General features: G+C 35.2%; 1 protein-coding gene across 6 annotated transcripts in view; it reads right to left on the bottom strand.

Moving 5' to 3' along the window:
* Nucleotides 1–8,346: 8,346 nt before the first annotated feature.
* PDS5B (PDS5 cohesin associated factor B) overlaps nucleotides 8,347–18,540 on the bottom strand; it is a 191,910-nt gene continuing 181,716 nt past the window's right edge. For 2 of the 6 annotated variants that reach the window (XM_045473553.1, XM_045473574.1), the window contains exons 32-35: nucleotides 16,297–16,736; nucleotides 16,096–16,206; nucleotides 12,854–12,992; nucleotides 8,347–11,390 (exon numbers count right to left, since the gene is read on the bottom strand). In XM_045473553.1, the coding sequence (XP_045329509.1) occupies nucleotides 11,355–11,390; nucleotides 12,854–12,992; nucleotides 16,096–16,206; nucleotides 16,297–16,736 (726 nt within the window). In that variant the 3' untranslated portion in view covers nucleotides 8,347–11,354. The remainder of the gene's footprint in view (nucleotides 11,391–12,853; nucleotides 12,993–16,095; nucleotides 16,207–16,296; nucleotides 16,737–18,540) is intronic. The other 4 variants (XM_045473563.1, XM_045473581.1, XM_045473587.1 and 1 more) reach the window with 2 other exon arrangements.

Below are 18,540 nucleotides of genomic sequence, written 5' to 3'. Positions count from 1 at the left end.
AAAGGAATGATAACAATAACAATGTTTGCAATGATACTAAAATCCATAAAATATATATATTTTTAAAGATGCAAAGCCTATTCTTATGGAGAAAATAACAAAACTGCTTGAAGGGAAGGCCTTTTAAAAAAATCTCTCAGTGAGCAGACTCAGTATTATTGTAAAGATGTTGGTATTTTGAATAAGAAAACAACAAGAATAGCTAGGAATAGTAAGACGTGTTAAAATTAAAACTTAGGGAAATTTTTCAGACCAAATATAAAAACATATAGGTATAGTAATTACACTAGATGTTGGTTATAGGCATAGACAGAAATCAATCAAATATGACTAAAAACAGATTCAGGTGGATAGAGATTTAGTTCATGTTACCTGTGGCATTTCAAACTAGTAGAGGTAAGAGAAACTATACAATAAACTGTGTTAAGAGAAGTAACTACACTCAAGAGAAAATTAAGTTATACCACAATCATATGCAAGATACAAAAATAGTCCCCAGGTGGGTTAAATAATGTAAACAACAAAAACAAACAACAACCTGTAAGTATTAGAAGAAAACAGGAAAAGTATTTTCACAATCTTGTAGTAAGCACAAACCCCAGAAGACATAATGAAAAATACCGATAGATTTGTGCTCGCAAAAAGGAAAAACCTCTGTATCATATGACAGAAAATACCATTTTAAAAAGCTTAAAGATAGGTGACTCACTAGAAGGTATCTTCCACATATTTAATAAGCAAGAGACTAATGCGAAAATATGTAAAGACAGATGGTAAGCCCGCTTCCAGCACACGAAGCAGTCCTCCCATATCCACAGGGGGGTACATTCTAAGACCCCAGTGGATGCCTGAAACCATGGATAGGACCGAACCCTAGAAAATACATTATGTATTTTCCCTATACATACATATCTATGATAACGCTTAATTTATAAATTAGGCACAAAAGAGATTAACAATACCAATAAAACAGAACGATTATAATATATGGTGATAAAAACTATGTGAATGTAGTCTCTCAAAATACCTTATTGTACTGCATTCACTCTTCTGGTTAGGATGATGTGAGATAACAAAATGCTTCTGTGAGGAGAATGAAGTAAAGTGAATGACGCAGACACTGTGACAGCACTAGGCTTCTAGTGACCGTGTGACAATCCCTCAGAAGGAGGATTACCTGCTTCTGGACTGCAGGTGACCATAGACAGATGAAACCGCAGAAAGCAAAACAGGTAAGGGGTGGGGGGGGGGGGGACTACTGTATGCTAGCCCCAAATAGCAGTACCTTTTTGTAAGGAAATGTAACACAGTGTGGCTATAATCCATAACCCATCCGTAACTCCTCCCTTTTTACCCAGAGATAACAATGATAATAAAAAAAAAAAAAATAGAAAAATGGGCAAAGAACATCAACAAGTAATTCATAAGACAGAAATAACTGAAATGAAAACATATGCCACAGTGCAGTTTTGTTTGTAATCAGAGAAATGAAAACAAAACAATTTTGTAACCACTGGAATGAGAAAAAATTTTAAAGCATTATTGGGTACACTTTTCAGAAAGCAATTGGGCAGAATTTATCATTTAAAGGAACACCACAGGGGCGCCCGGGTGGCTCAGTCAGTTAAGCGTCCAACTCTGCATCTCGGCTCAGGTCAGGTCATGATCTCACGGTTCGTGAGTTTAAGCCCCGCGTTGGGCTCTGTGCTGTCAGCACAGAGCCTGCTTCAGATCCCCCGTCTCCCTCTCTCTCTGTCCCTCCACCACTTGCTTGCTCTCTCAAAACTAATAAACTTTAAAAAAAAAAATTAAAGGAACACAACACTTCTCTGCATAGGAATCTATTTCTTACAAGAAACCTGGCCTCGTGGCACAAAGACGTATACAGAGATGACCATTTACTGAATTATTTGTAATAGGGAAAAGTGTAAATAACCCAAATGCCCAAAACAACAGTAATTAAATAAATCATGGCATACCCATACAATGGGTATTATGCAGTTGTTCAAAGGGTGAGATAAACCTGTATGTGCTGATAGCCTTATAAGAACATTTAGAGAAAAAGTTGTAAAAAGGTACAGTATGATCCCACTTACATAAAAACAAAAGATAATAGGTATATATAAGTGAGAAAGTGTGACAGACTGAAATCCTGATCTAGTAAACTAAGGAGTGATTTTCATATTTTGTGCTGAATGTCCTGTTGTTTCTACCTCCTTTCTATGGGAAAGTATTTTGGAAGTCCCTGTGTGAATTGGTTTTTTTAATGAATACAGGGGTTTGTTTTAAACGTTTATTTATTTTGAGAGAGAGAGCACACGTGAGTGGGAGAGGAGCAGAGAGGACAGAATCCTAAGCAGGCTCTGCACTGTCAGCACAGAGCCTGAAGTGGGGCTTGATCCCACAAGCCATGAGTTTCATGACCTGAGCCAAAATCAGAAGTCAGATGCTTAACGAACTGAGCCACCCAGTGGCACCCCCTATGTGAATTTTTAAATCAAAACAAAAATATTTAACTTAATGTTGAATGTTGTCTGCCTATCTGAACAATGGAACTCTAGAACTCATTCTAACAATTTCTAGTTATGAATGGCTTCAGTGTTGAAGACAATTGCTTCATCAGGGCAAACTACTAATGTATTCTATAGTTAACTTACCGGACCCTCTATTTATAGTTCCTTAACTGTATTACACACTCTTTTAAAGCTGTGATGTTAAAAGTCTTAATATGTTTTATATGCTTCATTCTCTTGCTCGAAAGTCATCAGTAGCTTCCTTAGCTGGCTTTCGAATTCAAAGCCCTACAAAATGCTCTCTCAAACTGCTTGTGCAAAGAAAGCATCTCCCCACTACCCAAGCACAACTCAGAAAGTTCTCCACCTCAGCCAAATGGGTCTTTCAGTTCCTAATTGAACAGGTCTGGTAGGCACCCAACTCATAAACATTCACACGTCATTTATAACATGTTCACAGTTAACAGTATTATCATGTCTCCAGGAATTTTTCCCTCAAGATTTTTATACAAAACTACAAGCACCCAAGGGCCATAATGCAGAAGATTATATAGTGAACCCAGTTAAACTCATTAGCTCAAGAATGTAGATTATGAACAATAAATGAAATTGACATTTTTATCCATCACTTTCTAAGATCTCGGTGTGAAGCATTTTATATGCTTTCAATAAACAGAAAGCTGTTTTAAGTAAGTAGTTTGAATTCTGGTCCGAACCCATCATAGTGTAAGTATTAAGACCATCAACTCTGAATAGCTCTACTCTGGGAACTTTGGGCAAGTCTGGGGTTTATTTGTAAAATGTTGATTATACACATTTCTTCTTTTTTTTTTTTTTTTTTTTTCAACGTTTATTTATTTTTGGGACAGAGAGAGACAGAGCATGAACGGGGGAGGGGCAGAGAGAGAGAGGGAGACACAGAATCGGAAACAGGCTCCAGGCTCTGAGCCATCAGCCCAGAGCCCGACGCGGGGCTCGAACTCCCGGACCGCGAGATCGTGACCTGGCTGAAGTCGGACGCTCAACCGACTGCGCCACCCAGGCGCCCCTATACACATTTCTTCCAATGGGAGATAATACAGGCAAACGGGTAGCAGACTATCCAGCAAAATGTGGCCAATATTACATTTGTCCTCTTGACTAGGAAATCCCAACACAACTGAAGAATTACATTATCACTACTTTAAAATTTATTAGTATTTAGTCAACGTTGATTTGATAATTAATATTTGATGTAGTACAGAAAGGGTGGCTTCGGAGTTAAACAGATGTGATCGAATCTTCAGTCACCACTTTAGAGAGGAGAAATCTTGGGTAAACCACAATTTCTGATCCTCAGTTCCCTCATCTGTTAAAGGGCATACCATCACCCAACACACAGAGCTGCAGTGAGGACTGTGTGGGATAATTTATGAAAAGCTTTTAATAAGGTATCTGACACAATAAATTATCAAGTTCCTTGATCTTAAACAAACTTTCCAATTTATGTAAGTTTTACTAATGCAAAGTTAATTTATTCAACAAACTTTTTTTAAGTGCTTACTTTGTATACCAGGCAATGTGCTGAGCACTAGAGATAAACTAGTCAACAAAAATATGTGTCATCTCTGTCTCCATGTAGTGGAGCATTCTGGGGACAGGCATTAATCAAATAATCCAGATGCCAACTGTGCGAAGTGCTACAGAGAGGTAAGCTAAGGGGGCACGTGATAGAGGGTTTTGCTCTGCTCACAGAACTCGAGAAGGCTGCCTTAGGGAAAATTCTCACTTGGGAGTGTGAGTAGGAAGCTAGATGCAGCAGCAGAAGGAAAAGTGCTCCAGGAAGACAACAGAATATGCTTTATCTTTTCAAAGTCTACATAGCTTTATATACACCCTAATATCTTGTACCTCTGGCAACTAAGTGCAAGGGACTGAGAGAATAGTGTAGCTGGCATAGACTACAAAGACTGGCTAGAGAGCAGCGACCAAGGATGCAGAGCTTTGTGGGGCACATCATCCTAAAGGCAATGGTAAATGGTTACAGGGTTGGAGAGTTTCTATTGTTTACCATTGTTACTGTTGCCACCGGGGTAGATGGGATCACTCAATTTCAACAGTCTGGCTACACGGCGAAAATGAATTTGCGGTGACGCAAGAGTAAGCGTGAGCGTATCAGTCTGGAGGCGAAGAAATGATAAGAACTTAAGACAGACTGCATTGGTGTAAAAAGAAAAATTCCAGGGATAATCATGAGATAAATTCAACCGGATTACATGACAGGGTTAGAGCGAGGGAAAGCCAGAGGCAATTTTTAGATTTCTGATTTGTATTACTAGTTGAATGCTAGTTCTATTTGCAGATATATGAAGATGCCCAGATTTGGGAAGGGAAGGTTAGGTGCTCAGTTCTTTGCACATGTTGAGTTGAAAGTACAGTTGACCTTTGAATGACACAGGTTTCAACTGTGCAGGTCCACTTATACATGGGTTTTTTTCCCTATACACTCAGTACTATAAATGTATTTTCTCTTGATTTTCTTAATATTTTTTCGTACTTACTTTACAGTAAGAATACAGTATATAATATATATAACATATAAAATATGTGTTAATCGACTGTTATCAGTAAGGCTTTCAGTCAACAATAAGGCTATCAGTAGTTAAATTCGGGGGGGGGGGGGCGCTCAAGAGTTATACACAAGTTTTCAACTTTCTCTGGGGAAGGGAGGGTGCCAGCACCCCTAACCTTGCATTGTTGATGGGTCAACTATGTTTTTTTAATTAACAACAAAGAAAAAGCCCAGACTGTGCCACTCTCCTACTCAAAGTCCCACAATGGACTCCCTTCAAACTGTAAACACAACTCCCGAGAGACATACAGTTATGATCCGACTCTTCACTATCTTCTGACTTTCCCTCCTACCCTTATATCCATGGTCACTTTCACTCCAGAAACATTGGCCTTCTTGAAATCCCTGATATACTAAAAGTCCATTCTTCCCTAAGGACTTCTGTGCTTATTCTTCCTTCAGCCTGTAATATTTTTTTTTCCTAGGTGTTCATAGGGCTTATCTCTCACTTAACAGAAGTCCATGCTCAGATGTCATCTTTTCAACGAAGTTCCTTTGACTATTCTATGTAAAACAGCGTTCCTACTTCTCAGCTGGGCTGGAAAGGCTGAATGAAACCTATAGTCTTGCTGTGCTAAAGGTAAAGGCCTGTCACGTAAGTCTAACCCTCAAGACTTTTGAAAAAAGTGGACTAGTCTAATTAAAGCTGTACCCCAAGACCAACTCCACAGATTGAAGTGATCAATCCCTACAATCCTAACAGAAAGTAAGGTAAATCTTCTCCTGGGGCAGAGACAGGGGGTGGAAATCAAATCAACTTCAATCCTTCAGTTCTTTTATACACATTGTCCTGCATAAAAGCCCTAGATAGAGGGAGACAGAAATATGATCAGGAAAAATGTGACTAATAATTAAGAAAGAAAAATTAGGTAACAGACTAAGATCCACAGATGATTCAGATACTGTAGTCACATAATTCAAATCTCTGCCAGCAATTTTAAAAAGAAAAAAACACTTTCAGAAATTAAATCCATAAAATATAATTAATTGTTCTAAAACTAAAAAATACAGTTTTTGAAATTAACTAATTAGGTGGGTTAAATGGGAGACTGCACAAGGCAGAAGAGATTGGTAAATCTGAAGATGTGCCAATAGAAAATATCCAAACTGAAGCACAAAGAGAAAACAAGAATAGAAGGAATACCGAAGGAAATACAGAGCACACAAGACACAAACAGTACGACATATTTATAACTGGAGTGTCAGAAAGAGAAGCAGTAAGAGTAGAACATGTGAAGGGATAATGACCAAGGATTTTTCACAACTCATAGACTACATCAACCTGCAGATTCCATAGCTCAATAAACCCTAAGCAAAATTAAAAAAACGAAAACCGTAAGTAGGTGCACCATAGCCAAACTGCTGAGAACAGAGATAAAGAGGAAATTCTAAGAGCCAGGAAAAAAAGACACATGACCTACAAGTAATGAAAAGGTTTTCAGCTGCCTTTGCAACAGAAAATATGAAAACTAGAGGAAAATGGAATGCGAAGTTTTAAACTGCCAAATAAATAAAACTGCTAATCTAGAATTCTGTATCCAAAGAAAACACTCTTCAGAAATGAAGGTCTGATAAAGACCTTTCAAACAAGTGCTGACTGAATTAACTGCCACAAAACCCGCACTGCAGGCAATACTAAAAGAAGCTTCTCAGGCTGAAGGAAAAGGAATTAAGATGAAAGCACAAAACTAGATTAAAAAAAAAAAAGGTAGCAAAGAGGGGAGAAAATGTATACATAAACAAGAACACCGACTACCTAAAGTAATGATACGTTGGCATTTATAACTACAAAACATAAAAACCATACCACAAAGGGGAGGGAAGCAGCAAATGGAGCTGAACCATTTTAAAGTTCTTTACCTGTCCAGAAGGTAGTAAAAGCATTAATAAAACACAGACTATAATAAGCCAAACATAGATAATGTAATCTGTAGGGTAACCACAGAAGAATAATATAATCAGGTATAACGAAAAAGCCAACGGAAGGCACGGAAGCGCATTAAGTACGGTTGACCTTTGAACGAGTTTGAACTGGATTGTTTTTTGATACATTACAATACTGTGCAAGTGTTTTCTCTTCCTTATGATTTTAATAATAATTTCCTTTCTCTAGCTTACTTTATTGTAAGAATACAGTATATAATACATACAACATACAAAATATGTGTTAATCAACTGTGTTACTGGTAAGGCTTTTTGATCAGCATTAGGCTATCAGTAGTTAAGTTTTGGGGGACTCAAAAGTTTTATGTGGATGTTCAACCATGGGGGGATTGGCATTCCTAATCCCCACTTGCTCAAAGGTCAACAGTACTTTACTGAGCCAAAAGAAGGTAGGAAAAGGAGCAAATAAATAAGGAAAAGATTGGCAAAAAAGACAGTAAGCCGATAAACTTAAAGCCTACTATGCATCGGTAGTTATACCAAAAGTAAATAGTCTAAACACTCTAAAGGACAAAGATTCTATAACTGAATAAAAGAACAAGTCCAAAGAATTAAAATGTTTACACAACACACACTTTAAACTTAAAGATATATATAAATAGGGTGAAAATAAAAGGCAGAAAAAGCTTTGTCACGCAAACAAAACTGGAATGGCTATACTCATACGAGACAAAGTAGGCATGGAGTATTTGTACACATATCGAGTGACATTTGACAATTCTAAAAGTATAACTTCATCATAAAGGCATAATAAACCTACATTTTATGTACTGAATAACATAGCTCCAAATATAAAATAGCTTCACCTCCAATCATTTCTATTGTCCATCTGGTTTTTCCTTTTCTATTCACCACACTTTTCATAATCTGACATTATATATTTAAGTATTGTTTCCTTATCTCCCCTCCCCCTCCCCCGGCCAGGGAGAATCACACTAACCTAACACATAGTAAGCATTCAATAAGTATTTGCTGAACAAATGCATAAAACTGCCACTAGCAACTCACATTCTCAGTGCTTACTTTTAAAGTTTATATGATACATTTATTTTCTTGAGTCATTCAATCCTTTAACTTAAATAGTACTTAGTAATCTCTGTTAGCCAAAATTTTAAATGAGAAGTTTAAACAAAAAGCTTGAAAAAATGTTACTGGGAAATAGATTTCCTTTCCATGCAACAAAAGTCTCCAAAATAAAAAATCATCAAAATGTGCCTTTCTTCATTTAGTAAACACATGTAAGTATATATACTGATTAACATAAATAAAATAATACAATTACATATTAACTTTCATGTTTATTCAACTTCACAGAAAATCCAAAAAATGTGTCTGATATTGGTTATCTATCTAAATACCAATTGTTCGTGACGGTGACATAATACTATGTGGTAGGGGAGATATGCCCAGATTAAACAAATTCTTAAATTCCTGACATTCTTCACATGGGCAAAAGGAGATCTTAAAAATCAAACTTACAAGCTGTAAGAAGATACAGAAAGTAATTTAACCTTTAATACCTGGAACAAGTTTTACAGCCACATTTGTAATTTACATATACAGTGGAGATCACTGAAAACAAAAGCTTCCTGTTGCACTGCAGCAAGAAATCATATTATAATGTAGATTAAATGAACTTGCTACAGAGTGCAGCAAGATAACCTCACCAAAAAATTGTAAGATTTTCATAATGGAAGTTGTTACAGTGAGTTAAATAGTTTCTCAATTTTATACAGTACATATTTTCAAAATGAACATTACGACTGAAGAGTTTGCTAACTATCGTTAGCAATTAACGTTGTATACATACGTAATTTTACTTTAGTTATAGTATGTGGCTCTCCAAATGTCAGTACGTGAAATGTTAAGTTCAAACATAATAAGATAATCCCCTAAGATGAAGACTCAGGACATCAAAATTTGATCGTTATTGCACCTATTTTTCTACAGAAAAATGGAAAATTTACATCATAATCTTCCCAAAAAGTGAACAGACAAGTTGTAAAATCACAGACTTATTGGCATTAAACAAAATCTACAATGAACATTTTTTGTGAACTGATGTACAGAATTAGTTGTGCAATGAAATTTGGTTAACTGTGATCATGCAAATAAAAATCTTCCACAATCATTTTTTCATTATGTTTTATAAAATGGTCTTAAAGATATACTTCCATAAACATTTCCGGTGCAATTTAGTCAACGACAAAAATACAAAGCTATCCCTTATTCTTTATTTTATAGATTTAAAAACATGCCTTTGTACTGCTGAGATACAAATAGCGTGTTTGGGAGAACTGAGTTCATGAAACGGTTAAAAACCAATGTATCTTGGTCCGACATTAGCTGCCTTGTATACAGCAGCCTCCCGTAATCACTGGTGTCAGTACTGTTGGAAATGAAGAATAGTTAAATATTGAAAGATTAAGACACAATTCAAAACATTTTTTAAAAAATAAAAGGCCGTTTCATAAACATGAAGAAATCTTTAAAAGAAAAATAATCACATCAATTGTGATATACATTGGAAAATAGTAAAATGTCATTTTCCAAAATAGTAGTTTCTTTATTATATCCCCCCTCTATTATAACCAATCTTGGAAATATACCTTCAACATAATGGTGTATTATATGAAAATGCTCCATTATTCAATGTGATACATTTAATAAGTTAGGATATGATTTTTTTTTTCTGATGTTAACTGTGAAAAAAACAAAAGAACAGCACCTGAAATACTAAAATGAATTTAGGCAAGCATTAAGTAGTAACTTTTATGTTTTGGTTCAAAATACAGTTTATAAAACTGTATAAAGGATACTGATTTAAGTAATTTGTTTCTATATTTTGCAGATTACAATGAAGAAAAGAAAAGATCTGTTCTAAAACCAAATAAATTTCCACTTCTCCCAATCTAGACAAAGTGGAATTTCATTCAAAATTTTTAAGATTGTGATACCTACAGTAGGTCATATAGTTGGATATACCATTCCCACCCTGCCCCCCCCCCCAAAACAACTTTTTTGGCTCCAAAATAAAGTACAATAATAAACTCTTGATGAAAAACTATGTTATGGGGCAATCTATCATATACTATGGCTAAATATGATTTTACAGAAAAGAGCACATCCCATTTTCAGCACTTTTTTCATAAACATGCAACTCACTATAAAATACAAAACACTTGCTTTCAAGAACAGCTTTATAAAGACACACTGCATCAATAAAATTTTTTTCTTTCTGATTAACTTTACACTGTTATGGAGAACTGGAACTTTCTATGTGTATATATCGGATTTAATATTATAGTGTAATAATCTGTATTTCTGAACATAATGTTCAAGAGGAAATATCTATACACAATAACATTCTAGACTATTAAAAACTAATTCAAATTACAGAATTTTATTGATACAGTAGATTAATAAAAACTGAAAAGGGATGATGATAAAATGGGATAAAGAATTCAGTACATTATTTTATAACACACTCTTTAAAATTAAAATATTTTAAATCTCTCTTTTCTTAAAATTTTCATTGCCATGAAAGGCCAGAAAATTCTGAGACCAATACTGAGGTGTAAAATAATCAAACTTCGGGACTATTTCACAATCTGCGTGGTGTCCTCCCGCTGGAGGCATCATGCAGGTGTAATGGCAGACCATTTAGCACCTCTGAAGATTAAGGGTGCCCAGGAGTAAACACTAGGTAAGATACACAAGGGAAAGAGACCATTTACCTCTCCAACAAACAATGACATCAAGAAAATGACACCATTTGTTGAAAAAATTTTTTTCACAGTAAAATTGCAGAGAATACAAATTACAAACACTGACAGATCACTGCTTAAGATCTATCCTAACAAACTCTTTCCAAATCAATAGATCCAATAAACAGTTGGGACTGTCAGTTTAAAGCCGCAGATAAAAGCTATACAAGCACTTTAGAAGTCAGAAACATTAAAAAAACAAAAAACAAAAAAAAAAGAAAAAGAAAAAGAAAAGAAAAAAGTAAAAGAAAAAAACATATTTACAAGTTTCTTCTTTAGTTTATGTCTACATAGCCATCGCACATCACACTTTCACAGGACTCCAGAGTCAATGTTATCACCACGCGTATGGCTAAAGCGCTGTGACCAAAAATACATGAGGTCATCAAAGTAAGGTCCAACTGTCCACTCTCCAGCAGTCCCGCTTTGTGCATCAAAGGCTTTACTTAGCCTCAAGCTTGACCAAAAAAAATGCTTCTTTTCAAAGCTTTCACACAGAAAGTTACTAATTACATTTGTTCATCGCCTTTCTCTTTTAGAACTTCGCCGCCGTACCTTAAAAGAAAAATTACCAGATGCTTAATTAAGATACCAGACTTGGCAGTAATTAATATTATTTTTTTAACAAATCACTATTCTTAGTTGTTCCTGATTTTCTTTGCTTTTCTTCACTTCAAACCTTTCTCCTATTTTAAAACTTTCTGCCTCAGCATCACATATTTAGACCTTATGTAATATTTGAATGCCCATAAATAGCCTTTCCCATAATAGCAAGAGAAAAAACTATTTTACTTTACTATTTAATAATTTTAAAGAGAACTGAACAGAAAGCAATGTCGACAGCAAGAAAAACAATTGCAACTATCTTTCCACTTACGTTTTCGTGGTAAAAGAAAACATTTTAAACTCAGGCTTACAGTTAGTTGTCTTTCTGGGAAAACAGTTACTGAACGTAGAGCCTAACAATTATCCAATACATAGGAATATATGGAATTCAGACATATTACCATTTACTGGCAAGTACTAATGAAAGTATAAAACTTCAGTTCTAAAAAGATCAGTATTAAGATGAATATAAACAGAACAGGATTTTAATTCAATTAATTTATGGTGGGTTTTTTTTTTTTTTTTTTTTGATGAAGACATTAATCACTATGGACTCTTGTCTTATTTTTACATCCAAAACAAACAAACAAACAAACAAACAAACAAACAAACAAAGCTGTAAGAAACAAGCCCAACAAGTTTGAGACCACAGTTCAGATATTTTCTGTGAATATCTGGTACATAAATGAACCCTGGTGCAGACAAAAGTGCTGATTATGTTAAAAAGGACAGAGGGGCGGGGGTCAACTCTGGGACTTGATCTCACAACACAGGTTTCTCAAAGATGGCTAACTGTGCTGATCCAAAGATTCAGCACTGGTGTATCATTAGGAGAACAGTTTACTTCAATGTGTTAACTGTATTTCTTCCAAAAAGAAACACTGAAGATGTGTTAACCGACAAAGCCATTCTTAAGAAAAAATTATCTCAGGAAGAATCACATTCTGACCTTTGTAAAAGAAATCTGTTACCAATTTCGTAAATTTCAAAGACATGATTTTATTCTAGATGACTAACTTGTAAAACTACTATGAAACTCAAAGAAAAAGTTATGAAACATTAGCCATAGTCTATTTAACATATAACAGTGGTCTAAAATCAAGGTACGGCTTAAATGCTTCAAGGGTCAATTTATCAGAATGCTACTTGTTCTTTCTCCACATTGTTATAAACTTGACATTTACATTTTCACTAGGCTACATCTGTCATTCTCACTTAGTTTCAGGATTCCATAAAGGAAGTTCTCTCATTACCCAAGGTGGTAGGTGAACCAATGTCACAAACTGCTCAAGAAAAGTAAATAAATACTTAGAATTATAAGTAACAGCAAGTGCTCTATGGAGCTGACCAAGGATTTACCAACTCTATTCCTATATTCTATGCTAACACATGGTACTTTAATAGACACATACATTTACTGTAGAAACTTCCTCTTCCTCTGTTTCTTCCTGTGGAACATCATCATTGACAGGAGAGCTACCCGGAAACACATCTACTTCTTCACTTGAATCATTTTCTTTAGTAGCTGCTTGTTTGGAGCGTCCTACACGGCTAGAGTAAAACAGAGGTAAAATAAAATGAACGTTCTGATCTTTGAGTAGTAGATCACCTCAGAGGAAATGCTCAAAATATTTCATAAATTCTCATTTATTGCCATTTTTATCCTCCATTACCTTACAAAACAAGAAATGTTATTCTAACCCCTAACCCAGTGTTTAATCCTAGAATCTCACAAACACTGACCAAGTAATAAAAAAACCAAGACAATAAAAGATTATAAAACATAACCCAAAGTCTGCTCTTCCTTTTATCTTTCCCAACTCAGTAAAAGGAATCTGCATCTACTAAGCTGCTCAAAACAGAAAATTTAGAGTCCTTCTTAATAGCGTATCAGTCTTCATCTGGCCCTATAATTCTTACAAAGAAATCTCCAATCTCTTCACTTCTCTCCACCTCTACTGCTACCACACAACTTCCACACCATTCTCGTCTTACCTCTTCTCCAAAAATGTAAAAACAGCTGATGTCACTCACTCCCCCTAGACAGCTCCCTGCTGTACTGCGAGAAATTCTGTAAACCTTCTTAACATAATATATAAGGCCTTGTAGACAGTTGTTGGCCATCTGTCCATTCTCATCTCTTTCCACTCCCTAATTCCTTACAACTACAATCCAGCAAATTCTTGCCTTCCTTCAAACTCTCTGAATTGGCCAAGACTTTTCCTACTCTGGAACCTTTAGCACAATGTTCCCTCCAACTGTGTTCTTCTCCTTTTTCTCTATCAGCCTAACTCCTACTATTCTCAAGAAATCAGTTCTAACTTTCCAAAGAGAAAACTTCCCCAATTCCCTAGCCCTCCCATTATGTTCTCTTATAGTACCCTGAAGTTTTCCTCAGGGCACAGATCACAATTTAGAATTCCATATTTATGTGTGATTATGTAATGACTACACGCCATTTAGATGTTAATACCAAAAGGACAAGAATAATGTCTATTCTGTGCCACTGTAAGCCACTGTAAACCCTAGCACCTCGTACTCTCTGAAACATAGGAGGCAATCAAATATATGTAAGAGATACCACCATTTAATCAAATGTATCCCTCTTGATATTTATTTGCATGTATATTCTTTAAATTAAAAAATTTTTTTGAGTATAGTGGACATACAATGTTACATCAGTTTCACGTATACAACACTGTGGTTCAACTTTTCTACATATTATATGCTGTGCTCACAAGTGTAGCTGCCATCTGTCACCAGATAACGCTGCTACGACAACACTGACCTTATTCCCTATGCCATGCCCCTCTATTCCTGTGACTTATTCATTCCCAGACTGGAGGCCAGTATGTCCCACTCCCCTTCACCCATTTTGCCCATGCTCCCACCTCCACTTCCTTTTGACAACCATCAGTTTATTCTCCGTATGATAACTTTTTTTAAATTAATTTTTGAGACAGAGAGAAAGAAAGAGAGCGCGTGCACACAAGCAGGGGAGGGGCAGAAGAAAGGAGAGAATCCCAAGCAGACCCCCACACTGTCCACACTGTCAGCATGGAGCCCGATGCAGGTCTTGAACCCACAAACTGTGAATCATGACCTGAACCGCAACCAAGAGTCAAACGCTTAACTGACCGAGACACCTAGGTGCCCCTGATTAACTTTTTTTTTTTTTTTTTAATTAAGACTATAGTTTATCATTTCTCTTGGGTAATCCACGATATGTATTCTTTAATACACACTCAAACCAAGTAATTTTTTTTTTTTTTTTTACTTGGTTCGGCTTTTCTGAGTTAATGGAAGAAAATACAAGAATTACAGGGAAAATAATACAATCTTTCTCAATTCCACTGAGGTCAGAACAAGAAAAACAGGCAGATCATAACGTATGTTATTCTAGTTCTTAAAAAAAATAGATTCCCCATGAAAGGAAGACATGCTGTTAAGATGGAATACAGAGTCTTTTTCTGCACTGATTTTTAAAAGAAATACTTGTTTGGTTTAGACCATTTGTATGAGGATGTGTATAATTTTAGATGATTACGCCCTTAATTTTTTGATGCGCAAATATAAACCAATTAAAGTTATGAGCCTGAAAGCTATTTCTGTTATTTCCTCATTAGAAAATTAATCGTGGGAATTTAATATTCCTTAAGAATTTGTTTTTTAAAAATAGCTACTTTTCGTAATTGAATCCAAACACATTTACAAAGCTGCCACAAAAACGTACTTACCTTTACTTTTTACCTGAGGAAAAAATTACATGGAAAAAGGCAGGAAGTAGCCAGACACTCAAGCAATTTTCCTCTTCCTGGGGAATACACAGGAAGAGGAAAAATTTCCAAGATAACTTAAGTATTTGGCCAAGGTGTGCTGGCAACTCTGCAAAGCCAAGGCAGTGATGTAAGTGTGCAACGGGGTCACTCTCAGAATTACAGTCAGAATTTCTGACTAATGGAAGACACGCTGTTCTACTTCCACTTAAATAACTGAGAAAAAAGTGCAAAATATACAAATGACAGCACTGACGCTCCTGCTACTTTAACAATTTTAGGTACAGATTTGTTATTGTGATTTTCTCATGAACATATGCTTGTGTGAACTTCCACAACTATTTATATGTAGATACAGATCTGTTCATTTGATTAGAAAAGAAAGAAAACCAAAACCCCCAAAACTTCAGATCTACATGTGGTAATCTCTTTGGCTATAATTTAAAGAAAAATAATGCCTGTGACTTTCCTACACAATTCAAAGAATAAAAGCAAAAATATAAAAACTATTTTTTTTAAAGTTGCTGAGGAGAGATATTAAAAACTATAGTGTGGAAAGACTAGCAACTTGGTCAGTATGATGTGATTATTTAAAAATACTTTCTCATCTCTTTAGGTATCATAAAGTCTGTATTGGAAATAATAAACTATTTGGTGTTCATTTAAAGAGATTTGCCTAAAAGCTGTTATCAGAGGTTACCAGAGGGTTAACTGGGATATCAATTACCTAGGTAAGTTTACAAAAATTTTATCTTACCTAGTATAATGGGACTAAATATATGGGATTTTAAATACAGCCCTATGTATATTTAAAAATTGATAAACTCTCGCAAAATAATTTGAAACTGGTTTGAAATTTAATATTATTTACAACTTACACATTTTTTTTTGGTTGTGATGGTGATGGCGTTTTTGATGGTCTTCCTCGTCCTTTCTGTGGTGTGGATTGTGTGGATTCAACTGCACTAGTTTCAGGAGATTCTGCTCTGCTTTGGGGAAGACCCAAATGTGGATAGCATCAAATTATGATTTAGAACACAGTTACTAAATACATGCAGTTCAGAGTTACATGCACTTACCTCTGTTGTGCTCTCCTTGATGTTCGGTGCTGTTTGTTCTTTGATTTCTGTTCTGTGTTTCCACTTTGTCTTTCTTCTTCTTCCTCTTCTTCTGGTGCTGAAGGTCCAGACTTTTTTTTGGTTCCTTTTTTAGACGTTTTCATTGTTGGTTCTTCTTTTGGTGTACCTCCACCAAGAGGTTTAGGTGGTCGGCCTCTTTTACCTTTTTTTGGCGGGCTATTCTGTTCATCCTCATTTTCCAATATATCTTCTTTGAGCCTCTTTTCCTCAGGCCACTGCTGTTCATCTGATTCTGAAGCCGTATGGCCTCTCTTCCGTCCACGCTGACTGCCTTTAGGTTTCTGTTCCTGTACCAACTTAGTGAGGTCATCCATACCTAATTTCTCTTCTGAATCCGTGACAGGTGTTTTTTTCCGGCTTCTAGGCTTGTCCAATTCAGACTAGGAATAAAAATCACAATTTCAAATATAAATTTGTTAGGATGAATATTTTGAAAAATGAAACAAGAAAATGTTATCCACTTTTGTCATAAAACTGTACCTAAACAAAATATAGAGTCTTTAAGTATATCAGAACCATAACTACTTTGTCTTTTAACTTAAAAAATTATCTGGAGTTAAGAGGGTAAATTTTCATTTTTACTTGAGCTAGAGAGTCTCAAATTGACACCTTTCAAGATCAGTATTTTATTAAACTTTAAATTTTAATGAGTTATTTCATTTAAAAAAATTTAAATTCCATGCTTGAATAATGGATAACTATATCAAAGTATAATGGATCTGCTGTAATAGTCAAATTAAGTGATTCTAATTTTATTCCACAGTGTATAAGATATAAAATATCAACTATGTTACATATTATGCTTAGACACCATAAAAGAGCTACTTTTACTTTATAAATGGAGGTTGCAAGACACAAAAGTTAAACATATTCATTTATTAAAAATTTTGAAAATACTTCTGAATCAAAGATACTGTCTCTTCCCAGCTACAACCAATTAAAAACAAAAACAATTTAAATTAGTTAATCAGAAACTCAAATTCAAAATAAAAGCCTAGTCTACATTCAGAGAATATATATGCACTGACCGGCAGATGGAGACTGAGGAAATTCTCCAAAGAAACCAAGAACAGTATGAGCCCTTACAGCTTCCCATACACATGCATGTATAAAACTCACAAATACAAGTGTTTTATTTCCAAAAAGTTTGTGTCAATTTACATTCTTAAAAATCAGTGAAAAGAAAACAACAAAAATTATCTGATTTGTTTAGTCATTTTGTTATGTCATTGGTAATTATGCTAATTATGTCATTGGTATTATGCTTTGTCCATTTGTATAGTGGACTCTTGGTATTTTAAATCTACATTCTTCTATGTTTTTGTGTGTATTTAAATTTTATTTCCTATTTGTTAAGGATTGAATTATGTCCATACAAAATTCATATGTTGAAACTAGAACCTCTGACGTAATGATATTTGAAGATGGGGCCTTTGGGGGATATTTCAGTTGAGATAAGATCATGAGGGTGGGGCCCTCATAACAGAATTAGCCCCTTATGAAAAGAGACACCAGAGAGATCTTTTTGTCTCTCTTCTCCACCATGCGAGGCATAGTGAGAAGGTGGCCATCTGCAAACCAGGAAAAGAAACTCTCACCAGGAAGCAAATCGGCCAGCACAAAGGTGAGAAAATTAATTTCTGTTGTTTAGCCATCCAGTCTACGATACTTTGTTATGGCAGCCTGAGCAGACTAAGACATTACCGTATCTTGATAGGATTTGACATGGAATTCTAAATTGTCTTTCCTATCCACCCCCAAAGAGTACTTCAATCATTTCAAAAATCGCTGACTTATAATGGTTCCTTTACTTTGTATTAGGTTTTAAAAATTAAGAATGTTTCTGGGCTATTGTAACAATGGCATAATATTTTACTAAACATAGAGAAATAAAGAAATATATTTGTGTTTGGTTAGGCTGATGTTATTACTCCTCTTTTGTACCATTTATTCTTCCACTTGGACTTAAAATCACACTGGAATTTTATAATTACATATAGATTCATTTAGAAAGAACCATCATTTGTTTTTATTCATTTCTCCCATTAAAGAACATGGCATGTCTTCCTTCTATTCAAGTCTTCTAAGTTTCTCAGTTTGGATATTCCCCACACAGATTCCCCCTACTTTTTTAAGGCTATGTTTAGGTTGATCGGTCAGTTGGTCAGTCGGTCGGTCTGTCTG

This window comes from Leopardus geoffroyi, chromosome A1 (assembly GCF_018350155.1).
Source record: "Leopardus geoffroyi isolate Oge1 chromosome A1, O.geoffroyi_Oge1_pat1.0, whole genome shotgun sequence".
In the NCBI taxonomy this organism is placed as follows: Eukaryota; Metazoa; Chordata; class Mammalia; order Carnivora; family Felidae; genus Leopardus; species Leopardus geoffroyi.
Note: the sequence above shows the minus strand (reverse complement) of the source record. Positions and strands in the feature narration are given on the sequence as shown.